Genomic DNA, 14,200 nt, shown 5'->3' with positions numbered 1-14,200 from the left:
CTGGCCAAGATAAAGCATAGCAATTCGACACATACAACAACACAGAGTTACACATGGAATAAACAAAACATACAGTCAATAATACAGTAGAAAAATAAGTATATACGATGTGAGCAAATGAGGTGAGATAAGGGAGGTAAAGGCAAAAAAGGCCATGGTGGCGAGGTAAATACAATATAGCAAGTAAAACACTGGAATGGTAGATTTGCAGTGGAAGAATGTGCAAAGTAGAAATAGAAATAATGGGGTGCAAAGGAGCAAAATAAATAAATACAGTAGGGGAAGAGGTAGTTGTTTGGGCAAAATTATAGATGGGCTATGTACAGGTGCAGTAATCTGTGAGCTGCTCTGACAGCTGGTGCTTAAAGCTAGTGAGGGAGATAAGTGTTTCCAGCTTCAGAGATTTTTGCAGTTCGTTCCAGTCATTGGCAGCAGAGAACTGGAAGGAAAGACGACCAAAGGAGGAATTGGCTTTGGGGGTGACCAGTGAGATATACCTGCTGGAGCGCGTGCTACGAGTGGGTGCTGCTATGGTGACCAGTGAGCTGAGATAAGGCGGGGCTTTACCTAGCAGAGACTTGTAGATAACCTGTGGCCAGTGGGTTTGGCGACGAGTATGAAGCGAGGGCCAACCAACGAGAGCGTACAGGTCGCAATGGTGGGTAGTGTATGGTGCTTTGGTGACAAAACGGATGGCACTGTGATAGACTGCATCCAGTTTGTTGAGTAGAGTGTTGGAGGCTATTTTATAGATGACATCACCGAAGTCGAGGATCGGTAGGATGGTCAGTTTTACAAGGGTATGTTTGGCAGCATGAGTGAAGGATGCTTTGTTGCGATATAGGAAGCTGATTCTAGATTTAATTTTGGATTGGAGATGCTTAATGTGAGTCTGGAAGGAGAGTTAACAGTCTAACCAGACACCTAGGTATTTGTAGTTGTCCACGTATTCTAAGTCAGAGCCGTCCAGAGTAGTGATGCTGGACGGGCGAGCAGGTGCGGGCAGTGATCGGTTGAATAGCATGCATTTAGTTTTACTTGCGTTTAAGAGCAGTTGGAGGCCACGGAAGGAGAGTTGTATGGTATTGAAGCTCGTCTGGAGGTTAGTTAACACAGTTTCCAAAGAGGGGCCAGAAGTATACAGAATGGTGTCGTCTGCGTAGAGGTGTATCAGAGAATCACCAGCAGCAAGAGCAACATCATTAATGTATACAGAGAAGAGAGTCGGCCCGAGGATTGAACCCTGTGGCACCCCCATAGAGACTGCCAGAGGTCCGGACAACAGGCCCTCCGATTTGACACACTGAACTCTATCAGAGAAGTAGTTGGTAAACCAGGCAAGGCAATCATTTGAGAAACCAAGGCTGTCGAGTCTGCCAATAAGAATGTGGTGATTGACAGAGTAGAAAGCCTTGGCCAGGTCGATGAATACGGCTGCGCAGTAATGTCTCTTATCGATGGCAGTTATGATGTCGTTTAGGACCTTGAGCGTGGCTGAGGTGCACCCATGACCAGCTCTGAAACCAGATGGCATAGCGGAGAAGGTACGGTGGGATTCGAAATGGTCGGTAATCTGTTTGTTAGCTTGGCTTTCGAAGACCTTAGAAAGACAGGGTAGGATAGATATAGGTCTGTAGCAGTTTGGGTCTAGAGTGTCACCCCCTTTGAAGAGGGGGATGACCGCGGCAGCTTTCCAATCTTTGGGAATCTCAGACGATACGAGAGGTTGAACAGGCTAGTAATAGGGGTTGCAACAATTTCAGCAGATCATTTTAGAAAGAGAGGGTCCAGATTGTCTAGCCCGGCTGATTTGTAGGGGTCCAGATTTTGCAGCTCTTTCAGAACATCAGCTATCTGGATTTGGGTGAAGGAGAAATGGTGGGGGCTTTGGCGGGTTGCTGTGGAGGGATCCAGGCAGTTGACCAGGGTAGGGGTAGCCAGGTGGAAAGCATGGCCAGCCGTAGAGAATTGCTTTTTGAAATTCTCAATTATACTGGATTTATCGGTGGTGACAGTGTTTCCTAGCCTCAGAGCAGTGGGCAGCTGGGAGGAGGTGCTCTTATTCTCCATGGACTTTACAGTGTCCCAGAACTTTTTTGAGTTAGTACTACAGGATGCAAATTTCTGTTTGAAAAGGCTAGCCTTAACTTTCCTAACTGTCTGTGTATATTTGTTCCTAACTTCCCTGAAAAGTTGCATTCGATGCTAATGCAGTACACCACATTATGTTTTTGTGCTGGTCAAGGGCAGACAGGTCTGGAGTGAACCAAGGACTATATCTATTCCTAGTTCTACATTTTTTGAATGGGGCATGCTTATTTAAGATGGTGAGGAAGGCACTTTTAAATAATAGCCAGGCATGATCTACTGACGGGATGAGGTCAATGTCATTCCAGGGCTTTTATTTCAACGGCAACCTGCCTGAGTGAACTACCTTAATTTATCCACCATTTTGATAAAATTATATGAAACGTTCCGACATTGGACATTTCGAATTATATCAAACATGCATCTTCGTTGATTGGCCAATGATACAACTAAACGTTGTTACGTACGGTTACGTACGGTTCTGTAGCCTATCACAGCGCACGTGTGTCTAAGAGCGGGACCTTCCAAGGGGGAGACGAAAGTTCTGCAAATCCATCTTTGTTTTCATTTGAGTCGACGATGTTGGTGTCCGTTACAGATTAATCTGTTAGTCAAGTTAACAGATACACATAGCTATAATTTACTTTTAGTGAAAAATATAACCTCTATGGGTAAGTGTAATTTACGTAATGTTTGCTAAATTAAAATGTCTTGATACGTTTAGCAAGCTAACCAGTTAGCCAACCGTAACTCAAACGAGATGGTCGTTCAATTGTTACCAAGGCAAGCGATTTAAATATGCAAGTCTGGTAAAAGTATTTTTGAAAAGTGAAAGTCAGTTGAAAGAACATTACTACTGTTAAGGTCTCCTCAACTAGCTAGGTAGCCACATTTTACTCTAGTCAGTAAAGTTGACAAAATATTAGCTAACGTTATCTAGTTAGCTAACTACTTTAGCTACTGTTAATGCCTGTTAGCAAACAACATGTTGACAAGTTAGATACATTAGATAATTCTCGTGGACTTCTAGGTAACATTTGCCCATTCAAATAGATGGTAAATGTTAGTAAACATGAGTGCATAACGTTACATTTTCGTGCATAAATTTTCATATTGCCATCCAAAGGCATTGTAGTGCAGCCACTCTACTAGCATTGGTGGTGGAACTTTGTTTCATAAAGAAAGTATGCGTATTTCCCCTGTTTTTTTTCACCTACTCGCCATTAAATCGAGTTAAGGAGGAAATCTACGCATTTGCAGCTGAATATACGTTTTATTTATGAACGGTCCACGGGAGATCCGATTGTATAACCAGTTGAATACAACGTCTTTGGACTGTAAGATGAAATTACTAACGCCATCTACCGGCCTTTGGGCTGTTCACTAAGCTGTTCCCCGACGCTGGCCAAATCCTCTGTCTAAACGCAAATGCGCCTTGTACTCGATACAGTTTTGGAAACATTTGTAACTTAACATTCATATACGCGAGAAATAATGTTTCAAATACAAAATATACAGTTAATGTTCACAGTTTAGTAAAGTTGTATCCTGGTTGCACAATGCAGAGGGCTCCACATTGACATGCTTGGTTGACGGTAGGTGAAGGTGGGAGGTCCTGTATAAACACAAACTTACTTCCTTGACAACTTCCTTTACAAAAGCTCTGCCCGGAGAAGCGCAAGAAGTATGAATGGCCAGACTTCTGCAGATGCCATAACACTGTAAATGCTGCATGGCCAATGCAGACATCTGAATGATCATGCAGTGCCTTCTTAGGGTTAGTGCTATCCGGAACCCTTGGGACATCCTAACCTTAACTCCTACCCCTACCCCTAACCGTAGCCATAACCCTTACCTAACCTTAACCGTTTTACATTTCAACTTCAATGGGGTGACATCAGAGTTGGGATGTCCCAAGGATACCGTTTAGACTTTCCCCTCTTAGTGACTCTGGGACGATCTCAATTGTAAACTCCTTGCATCCTCTTTTCTCGTCTCCTTCTCTAAATCCATTGGAGGAGAAGGTCACAGGGGAGGCACCTCTGGCCTTCTCATCCAATGGATTTTGACAAGGAGGAGAGGATGCGAGGAATCAAGGAAATGCAATTGAGATTTTGCCAAATTGAGCATAATTGGGGACGAAGTTTCGTATCATGTTTTGGAAATTCTGTCGGGTGCAACCAGGATGCAACTTTGCTAAACTATGTACATTTAACTGTGTCTTTTGTATTTGAATGATTCTTTTCACTGTTAACTTCCAGATGTTTCTAAAACGTATTGCAAGTGAGGATTATTAACGTTTCTAATTGTAGTGGGATTGTAATTCACATGGTCCCAGCTGCCCTCCATACGATCAGCTGATAACCCAAAAGGGTGTATGATGGAAGCACCTTTGTGTTTTCGAGAGCTACTTGTTGCTAAGTTTATTTGCTCAAACAGGAAAGACTGAGATCATATCACGTCTCATCAATTTCATGATAGCTACAACTAGCTAACAACATTTGTCATTTTGCAGACATGGTAAACTCAAACACTGACTTCAAACCAAGAATATAAGAACAATCCAAGTTCCTGTTTATATAAAGAGTCAGAAGATGGAGGAGTTGTACACCCTTGAGAGGGAGGTCGGGCGGGGCAGCTACGGGGTGGTCTATGAGGGACACATGTCTAAAACAGGCGAGCGGGTTGCCATAAAACGCCTACCCTGCAGTAGCCCAGAGTGCATCGAGCTTTACCTCCAGGAGCTGTGGGCCATGAGAGCCACGGCCAAGAACCACCCCAACGTCATCGCCCTCCATGGCTGCCTGCTGCAGACCGGACCCAAGACCCTGCAGCCCCTCAGGCCAGGCAGGCTGCCTCTGGACCTGGTGGAGAGCGCCCTGAAGGGGAGCGTGGTGGGGATAGAGCAGAACCAGGTGGAGAAAAGGAGTAAGTCCGACTCCTCCCGGTCTAAAACTAAGAACAGAACTAACTCAGGTGGTCTCTTCAGAACCAAGAGCAGATTGAGAACTAACTCTGAGTCAGACTTCTTCAGGTCCAAATCCCAGGAAACAACTAACTCTGACTTATCCGTGTCCAAAACACCTGTGAGGAAAATTTCTGGCCTCTCCAGGCCCAGAAAGAGACCAGCCCCCACCGGAGAGAAGGAGAACCGTGGTTCCAGGCGCTGCTTGGCCCTGTGGCTGGTGATGGAGTACTGTGATGGGGGAGACCTGAACCACTACCTGTTGTCCAGACCTCCAGACAGCCAGAGGAACCACAGCGTGGTCCAACAGCTCAGCTCAGCCATGGCCTTCCTCCACCGCCTCCGCATCGTACACAGAGACCTGAAGCCAGACAACGTGCTTGTCTCTCTCACGGCTAACGGGCCTCTCATCAAGGTAGGTGCGCCAACATTCAAAGGGAAGTGAAAGATGTGTGTGCGTGCTAAGAAGGTGAACACTTCAGTGTAACCACAGGTCCCAACTGAGTGTAACCAAATCAAATTTTATTTGTCACATGCGCCGAATACAACAGGTGTAGACCTTACCGTGCTTACTTACAAGGCCTTAACCAACAATGCAGTTAAAGAAATATACTTCAGAAAATATTTACTAAATAAACTAAAGTAAAAAATAACACAATATAATTACATAACAATGAGGATATAAACCGGGGGTACCGGTACCGAGTCAATGTGCGGGGGTACAGGTTAGTTGAGGTAATTTGTACATGTAGGTAGAGGTAAAGTGACTATGCATAGATAATAAACAGCGAGTAGCAGCAGTGTAAAAACAAAGGAGGGGAGTTGTCAATGTAATTAGTCCTGTGGCCATTAGATTAATTGTTCAGCAGTCTTATAGCTTATGGGTAGAAGCTGTTAAGGAGTCTTTTGGACCTAGACGTGGCGCTCTGGTACTGCTTTCTGTGCGGTAGCAGAGAGCACAGTCTATGATTTGGGCGACTGGAGGCCTTGACAATTTCTGGGGCCTTCCTCTGATACCGCCTAGTGTATAGATCCTGGATGGCAGGAAGCTTGGTCCCAGTGATAGGCCGTACGCATTACCCCCTGTAGCACCTTACGGTCGGATGCCGAGCAGTTTGCAATACCAGGCGGTGAATCAACCAGTCAGGATGCTCTCGATGGTACAGCTGTAGAACTTTTTGAGGATCTGGGGACCCATGCCAAATCTTTTCAGTCTCCTGAGGGGGAAAAGGTGTTGTCGTGCCCTCTTCACAACTGTCTTGGTGTGTTTGGATCATGATAGTTTGTTGGTGATGTGGACACCAAGGAACTTGAAACTCTCGACACGCTCCACTACAGCCCCGCCAATGAGAATGGGGGCCTTTTTGGCCCTCCTTTTCCTGTAGTCCACGATCATCTCCTTTGTCTTGCTGACATTGAGGAGGGAGAGGTTGTTATCCTGGCACCACACTGCCAGGTCTCTGACCACCTCCCTATAGGCTGTCTCGTCGTTGTTGGTGATCAGGCCTACCACTGTTGTCGTCAGCAAACTTAATGATGGTGTTGGAGTTGTGCCTGGCCACGCAGTCATGGGTGAACAGGGAATACAGGAGACGACTAAGCACGCATCCCTGAGGGGCTCCTGTGTTGAGGATCAGCATGGCGGATGTGTTGTTGCCTACTCTTACCACCTGAGGGCGGCCCGTCAGGAAGTCCAGGATCCAGTTGAAGAGGGAGGTGTTTAGTCCCAAGGTCTTTAGCTTAGTGATGAGTTTTGTGGGCTCTATGGTGTTGAACGCTGAGCTGTAGTCAAAGAACAGCATTCTGACTTGGGTGTTCCTTTTTTCCAGGTGGGAAAGGGCAGTGTGGAGTGCGATAGAGATTGCGTCATCTGGATCTGTTGCCGGTATGCAAATTGGAGTGGGTCTTGGGTTTCTGGGATGATGGTGTTGATGTGAGCCATGACCAGCCTTTCAAAGCACTTCATGGCTACCAACGTGAGTGCTACAGGGGGGTACCTTCGCATTCTTGGGCACAGGGACTATGGTGGTCTGCTTGAAACATGTAGGTATTACAGACTCGGTCAGGGAGACGTTGACAAATCAGTTAAGACACTTGCCAGTTGTTCCGCACATGCTTTGAGTACACCTCCTGGTAATCCATCTGGCCCCGCGGCTTTGTGAATGTTGACCTGTTTAAAGGTCTTGCTCACATCGGCTACGGAGAGGGTGACAACACAGTCATCCGGAACAGCTGGTGCTCTCATGCATGCTTCAGTGTTGCTTGCCTCGACGCAGGCATAAAAGGCATTTAGCTCACGTCACAGGGCAGCTCCCGGCTGGGTTTCCCATTGTAGTCCGTAATAGTTTGCAAGCCCTGCCACATCCGACTAGCATCAGAGCCGGTGTAGTAAGATTCAATCTTAGTCTTGTTTTGACGCTTTGCCTGTTTGGTAGTTCATCTAAGGATATGGCGGGATTTCTTATGTGTCCGGATTAGTGTTCCGCTCCTTGAAAGCGGCAGGTCTAGCCTTTAACTTCTGGTTGGGATATGTACGTACGATCACTGTGGGGAACGACGTCGTCGATGCACTTATTGATGAAGCTGGTGACTGAGGTGGTATACTCCACCATGCCGTTGGATGAATCCCGGAACATATTCCCGTCTGTGCTAGCAAAACAGTCCTGTAGCGTAGCATCCGCGTCATCTGACCACTTCCGTATTGAGCGAGTCACTGGTACTTCATGCTATAGTTTTTGCTTGTAAGCAGGAATCAGGAGGATGGAATTAGGGTCAGATTTTCCAAATGGAGGGAGAGCTTTGTACACGTCTCTGTGTGGAGTAAATGTGGTCAAGAGTTTGTTTTTCTTCTGGTTGCACATGTGACATGCTGGTAAAAATGAGGTACAACGGATTTAAGTTTGCCTGCATTGAAGTTCCCGGCCACTAGGAGCGTCACTTCTGGATGAGCATTTTCTTGTTTGCTTATGGCTTTATACAGCTGGTTGAGTGCGGTCTTAGTGCCAGCATCGGTTTGTGGTGGTAAATAGACTGCTCAGAATAATATAGATGAGAACTCTCTTGGTAGATACACTACCCCAGGCGAGCAGTACCTCGAGACTTCTTTAATATTAGACATTGTGCACTCTGTCCCGCCGATGCACGGAAACCCAGCCAGCTCTATATTATCCGTGTCTTCATTCAGCCACGACTCGGTGAAACATAAGATATTGCCGTTTTTAATTTCCCGTTGGTAGGATAGTCTCGACCATAGATCATCCAGTTTATTCTCCAGTGATTGCACATTGGCCAATAGAACCAATGGTAGTGGTGATTTACTCACTCTCCTCCGAATCCTCATAAGGCACCCTGACATTCTCCCTCTGTATCTCCACCTTTTCTTCACGCGAATGACGGGGTATTTGGGCCTTGTCTCCTGAAAGCAGTATATCCTTTGCGTCGGACTCATTAAAGGAAAAAATCTTTGTCCAGTTTGAGCTGAGTAATCGCTGTTCTGATATCCAGAAGCTCTTTTCGGTCATAAGAGACGGTAGCAGCAACATTTATGTACAAAATAAGTTAGAAACAATGCAGTAAAAAAATAAAATAATAATACAGTTGGTTAGGAGCCCGTAAAACAGCAGCCATCCCCTCCGGTGCCATTATATGTAGGGTCCTAGGGACACAGATGACGCAATCCCCACCGGCGCCATTATAACACGGTTGTACTGAACACCAGTGCAACCACGGTCCCAACTAAAAAGTACATAGACAAACTGTAAGAAAAGTTCTACTAAAAGGGTGAAAGGTTCATTAGCTACTTTTTTTTTTTTAACAGCAAAATACAGACAGTTCATTTAAATCCTCAGCTTGATACTGTAACAATATTCACTGTCTTCAATCTTCCAATCCACGCTACCTTCCTTTAGGTGGCTGACTTTGGCCTGAGTAAGATGAGCGTTGAGGGGGGCCAGGGGATGGAAGGAGACACCAGACAGCACTTTTCCTCTACATGTGGCTCTGACTTCTACATGGCTCCAGAGGTGTGGGGTGGCCTCAGCTACACGGCCCAGGCAGACATCTTCTCCCTGGGGGTGATGTTCTGGGCCGTCCTGGAGAGACTCACCTTCCTGGAGGAGGGCTCCACACAGGAACAACTGGGTGAGTTGGAGGGAGGGCTCCATACAGGAACAACTGGGTGAGTTGGAGAGAGGGAGGGAGGGAGGGCTCCACACAGGAACAACTGGGTGAGTTGGAGAGAGAGAGGGAGGGAGGGAGGGCTCCACACAGGAACAACTGGGTGAGTTGGAGGGAGGGCTCCACACAGGAACAACTGGGTGAGTTGGAGAGAGGGAGGGAGGGAGGGCTCCATACAGGAACAACTGGGTGAGTTGGAGAGAGGGAGGGAGGGCTCCACACAGGAACAACAGGGGGGGGGGGGGTGTTTGTCTCGGCCTGTGGCGGCCTATGGAAAACAAATCTATGTTGACTATCTGTGAAAAGATTCAGAGGGGTTAGTTACGCTAACCCTTGAATATGAATGCTCCGGTTTAAATTTAGTCTCTTCAGAGTCGGAGGATGATGAAGCAGTAGAATACAGACTGTCAGATTTCATTCTCTAAAATGGTCTAAAACGAGCAGCTCTGTTGGAGGAAAACACTCTGCTACAGGTTTACAATAAAATACCTTCCTTCCCCACCTCGTTTAAAACGCCTTCCTTCCCCCGCCTCGTTTAAAACGCCTTCCTTCCCCACCTCGTTTAAAACGCCTTCCTTCCCCCACCTCGTTTAAAACGCCTTCCTTCCCCCGCCTCGTTTAAAACGCCTTCCTTCCCCCACCTCGTTTAAAACGCCTTCCTTCCCCCACCTCGTTTAAAACGCCTTCCTTCCCCCGCCTCGTTTAAAACGCCTTCCTTCCCCACCTCGTTTAAAACGCCTTCCTTCCCCCACCTCGTTTAAAACGCCTTCCTTCCCCCGCCTCGTTTAAAACGCCTTCCTTCCCCACCTCGTTTAAAACGCCTTCCTTCCCCCACCTCGTTTAAAACGCCTTCCTTCCCCCGCCTCGTTTAAAACGCCTTCCTTCCCCCACCTCGTTTAAAACGCCTTCCTTCCCCACCTCGTTTAAAACGCCTTCCTTCCCCCACCTCGTTTAAAACGCCTTCCTTCCCCCGCCTCGTTTAAAACGCCTTCCTTCCCCCACCTCGTTTAAAACGCCTTCCTTCCCCACCTCGTTTAAAACGCCTTCCTTCCCCACCTCGTTTAAAACGCCTTCCTTCCCCCGCCTCGTTTAAAACGCCTTCCTTCCCCCGCCTCGTTTAAAACGCCTTCCTTCCCCCGCCTCGTTTAAAACGCCTTCCTTCCCCCGCCTCGTTTAAAACGCCTTCCTTCCCCCGCCTCGTTTAAAACGCCTTCCTTCCCCCGCCTCGTTTAAAACGCCTTCCTTCCCCCGCCTCGTTTAAAACGCCTTCCTTCCCCCGCCTCGTTTAAAACGCCTTCCTTCCCCCGCCTCGTTTAAAACGCCTTCCTTCCCCCGCCTCGTTTAAAACGCCTTCCTTCCCCCGCCTCGTTTAAAACGCCTTCCTTCCCCCGCCTCGTTTAAAACGCCTTCCTTCCCCCGCCTCGTTTAAAACGCCTTCCTTCCCCCGCCTCGTTTAAAACGCCTTCCTTCCCCCGCCTCGTTTAAAACGCCTTCCTTCCCCCGCCTCGTTTAAAACGCCTTCCTTCCCCCGCCTCGTTTAAAACGCCTTCCTTCCCCGCCTCGTTTAAAACGCCTTCCTTCCCCGCCTCGTTTAAAACGCCTTCCTTCCCCCGCCTCGTTTAAAACGCCTTCCTTCCCCCGCCTCGTTTAAAACGCCCTCCTTCCCCCGCCTCGTTTAAAACGCCTTCCTTCCCCCGCCTCGTTTAAAACGCCTTCCTTCCCCCGCCTCGTTTAAAACGCCTTCCTTCCCCCGCCTCGTTTAAAACGCCTTCCTTCCCCCGCCTCGTTTAAAACGCCTTCCTTCCCCCGCCTCGTTTAAAACGCCTTCCTTCCCCCGCCTCGTTTAAAACGCCTTCCTTCCCCCGCCTCGTTTAAAACGCCTTCCTTCCCCCGCCTCGTTTAAAACGCCTTCCTTCCCCCGCCTCGTTTAAAACGCCTTCCTTCCCCCGCCTCGTTTAAAACGCCTTCCTTCCCCCGCCTCGTTTAAAACGCCTTCCTTCCCCCGCCTCGTTTAAAACGCCTTCCTTCCCCCGCCTCGTTTAAAACGCCTTCCTTCCCCCGCCTCGTTTAAAACGCCTTCCTTCCCCCGCCTCGTTTAAAACGCCTTCCTTCCCCCGCCTCGTTTAAAACGCCTTCCTTCCCCCGCCTCGTTTAAAACGCCTTCCTTCCCCCGCCTCGTTTAAAACGCCTTCCTTCCCCCGCCTCGTTTAAAACGCCTTCCTTCCCCCGCCTCGTTTAAAACGCCTTCCTTCCCCCGCCTCGTTTAAAACGCCTTCCTTCCCCCGCCTCGTTTAAAACGCCTTCCTTCCCCCCCCTCGTTAAAACGCCTTCCTTCCCCCGCCTCGTTTAAAACGCCTTCCTTCCCCCGCCTCGTTTAAAACGCCTTCCTTCCCCCGCCTCGTTTAAAACGCCTTCCTTCCCCCGCCTCGTTTAAAACGCCTTCCTTCCCCCGCCTCGTTTAAAACGCCTTCCTTCCCCCGCCTCGTTTAAAACGCCTTCCTTCCCCCGCCTCGTTTAAAACGCCTTCCTTCCCCCGCCTCGTTTAAAACGCCTTCCTTCCCCCGCCTCGTTTAAAACGCCTTCCTTCCCCCGCCTCGTTTAAAACGCCTTCCTTCCCCCGCCTCGTTTAAAACGCCTTCCTTCCCCCGCCTCGTTTAAAACGCCTTCCTTCCCCCGCCTCGTTTAAAACGCCTTCCTTCCCCCGCCTCGTTTAAAACGCCTTCCTTCCCCCGCCTCGTTTAAAACGCCTTCCTTCCCCCGCCTCGTTTAAAACGCCTTCCTTCCCCCGCCTCGTTTAAAACGCCTTCCTTCCCCCGCCTCGTTTAAAACGCCTTCCTTCCCCCGCCTCGTTTAAAACGCCTTCCTTCCCCCGCCTCGTTTAAAACGCCTTCCTTCCCCCGCCTCGTTTAAAACGCCTTCCTTCCCCCGCCTCGTTTAAAACGCCTTCCTTCCCCCGCCTCGTTTAAAACGCCTTCCTTCCCCCGCCTCGTTTAAAACGCCTTCCCCCTTCCGCCTTACCCACCTCCGTTTCAAGTGGGTTATCAACCTGAATGAAAATGTCTTTGTTACCGAAGACAATACTGGATTTGAATATAAAACGGTAAACTGAGGCTTCATTATGTTGCCCATGGTTTGGTGGGTGAATGGATGGGGTGAGTTAGGGAGGGAGGGAAACTTCCTCGGCCAGTAAAGTAGTGGCTCATTTCTATTCTGTCTCCTTTTGTTGTCTTCCCAGAGCCCATGAATGGATGCTAGTTCTACTACAGTAATTATTACAGTCGGTCATGTTCTCCTGGTTGAAGGATCAAGATGATGGCTTGTTGTTGTTTTTTTCTACATATAAACATTCTATTTTCATTGAAAATGCAATACTGATATCGATCCTGTATGGTCCTACAGGTGCGTATGTGTTTTTAAGGCGTCCGCATGTTTCAGTTCAGCTGGCGCCTCGCAAAACTCGGCTAACCGAACGACTGTACCGACATACTCTCAAGACCTTTGCTTGAAAAACGAGAAAAATGCAGCAATAGTACTGTTTGTCCATTTTGAGACGCCGTAGCCCGTATACATTATCTAAAAATTGTCCGAATTAATCTAAGATAACTCAAGAAATCTGTCCATTACTTTTGACATTTTTGATCATGGTTGCGCAATTTTACATCTCACTCAGATGTTTGGCCGTGGACTTCGGCTCCGAACTTGCCTCCCGGAAAAGAAATGGTGTGCCTGAACATCCGGGGGGGAAAAAACCTCGTCGAAGTCCAAAATGAACAAAAAACGTCACAAAATATCATCAAAGTATATGCACAAACTCTAGCCATCTGTTTTGACTGGGTAACATGCAGACTCCTTAAAGGTGTTAGTACTGATATACAATATTTTTCCTACAGGTGCGTATGTGTGTAAGACCCGCTGGCTGATGCCCCTGGGCGAGGCGTTGTGTGAGAACCCAGACCTCCAGGTGTGTATCCCCATGAAGTCCCGCCGCGCCCCCTCTCTACCGCCCCCTCCTGGCCAGGCTGTCTGCACCCTGCTACTGGACATGCTGGCCTCAGACCCTGACGCCCGGCCCACCGCCGCCCAGCTGGAAGACAGGGTCCGCTCTGCCATTGAGGAGGATGCACAGTGACGGTCTGCGTCCCAAAGGTTACCCTATTCCCTATATAGTGCACTACTTTTGACCAGGGCCCTTAGGGTTTTGGTTAAAAGTAGTGTATTATACAGGGATATTGGACCCTGGTCAAAATAAGTGCCCCTAGATGGGGAATGGGGTGCATATTGGGATACAGAGCTTCTATATCCAATGTACTGAACACTCATAGTCTTATTTGCTAGCTGTGTGAGGGACCATGACGGAGTTAAACCCACAACGTTGGGTTGATGTTGCCACTTGTCAGTACCATGCTAACCGCTGGTGCTTCTCTTCTCATCAATATATTCAGTTGTATGTGGTCCCTACAGAAATTGAACCCACAACCTCGGTGACCCAATGCTCTAGCCATCTTATGGTCAAAATAAACTTGTGCTAACTTGCCAGCACCATGTACGCACCACCGTCAACAGGAACAACTACTGCTACATAGGAACCTATGGTTCTAAGATGTACCTAGCCTTTTAAAGATGCTTTTGGGAAACGGGGCCTTAGTCTTCTGACTCTGAGGGAAGCTAACTGTTCTTTAGGCACATCAATAGACCTACTGGGTTAAGGAGTGAGTGAGTGGTGTTTTTTGTCTTCGATGCTACAAACAGTAAGTTACATGCTTTCACTGTTTGGTTCGCTAGACTATAGGCCTACGTTGTGGTCAGAAATGGTTTGCACCTAATATTTATTATTTCATTAATCGTGTAATTTACTTGAATGATTGTATCAATGCTTGAAGATACCACTTGATGCCAATACGTGTATTAAACTGTAACATTTTTATTTTAAGGGAATTTGATTTTAATAAATACATATTTATGGTGTTTGAG

General features: G+C 47.8%; 1 protein-coding gene across 1 annotated transcript; it reads left to right on the top strand.

Moving 5' to 3' along the window:
- The first annotated feature begins 2,589 nt into the window (after window positions 1-2,589).
- si:ch211-63o20.7 (uncharacterized protein LOC566836 homolog) lies at window positions 2,590-14,194 on the top strand. Its single transcript, XM_038962502.1, has 4 exons — window positions 2,590-2,759; window positions 4,604-5,468; window positions 8,962-9,193; window positions 13,120-14,194. Exons 2-4 carry the CDS (start codon window positions 4,683-4,685, stop codon window positions 13,356-13,358), a joined length of 1,257 nt encoding a protein of 418 aa, XP_038818430.1. The 5' UTR covers window positions 2,590-2,759; window positions 4,604-4,682; the 3' UTR covers window positions 13,359-14,194.
- Window positions 14,195-14,200: the final 6 nt, after the last annotated feature.

The sequence above is a fragment of the Salvelinus namaycush genome, chromosome 24 (assembly GCF_016432855.1).
Source record: "Salvelinus namaycush isolate Seneca chromosome 24, SaNama_1.0, whole genome shotgun sequence".
Classification (NCBI taxonomy): Eukaryota; Metazoa; Chordata; class Actinopteri; order Salmoniformes; family Salmonidae; genus Salvelinus; species Salvelinus namaycush.
Note: the sequence above shows the minus strand (reverse complement) of the source record. Positions and strands in the feature narration are given on the sequence as shown.

Bases quoted from the DNA above. Each gene is read 5' to 3' on its own strand.
- si:ch211-63o20.7 (XM_038962502.1), top strand. From the start codon at position 4,683: ATGGAGGAGTTGTACACCCTTGAGAGGGAGGTCGGGCGGGGCAGCTAC. The intron at 5,469-8,961 runs GTAGGTGCGCCA...ACCTTCCTTTAG, and splicing joins CTAACGGGCCTCTCATCAAG to GTGGCTGACTTTGGCCTGAG. The intron at 9,194-13,119 runs GTGAGTTGGAGG...TTTTTCCTACAG, and splicing joins CTCCACACAGGAACAACTGG to GTGCGTATGTGTGTAAGACC.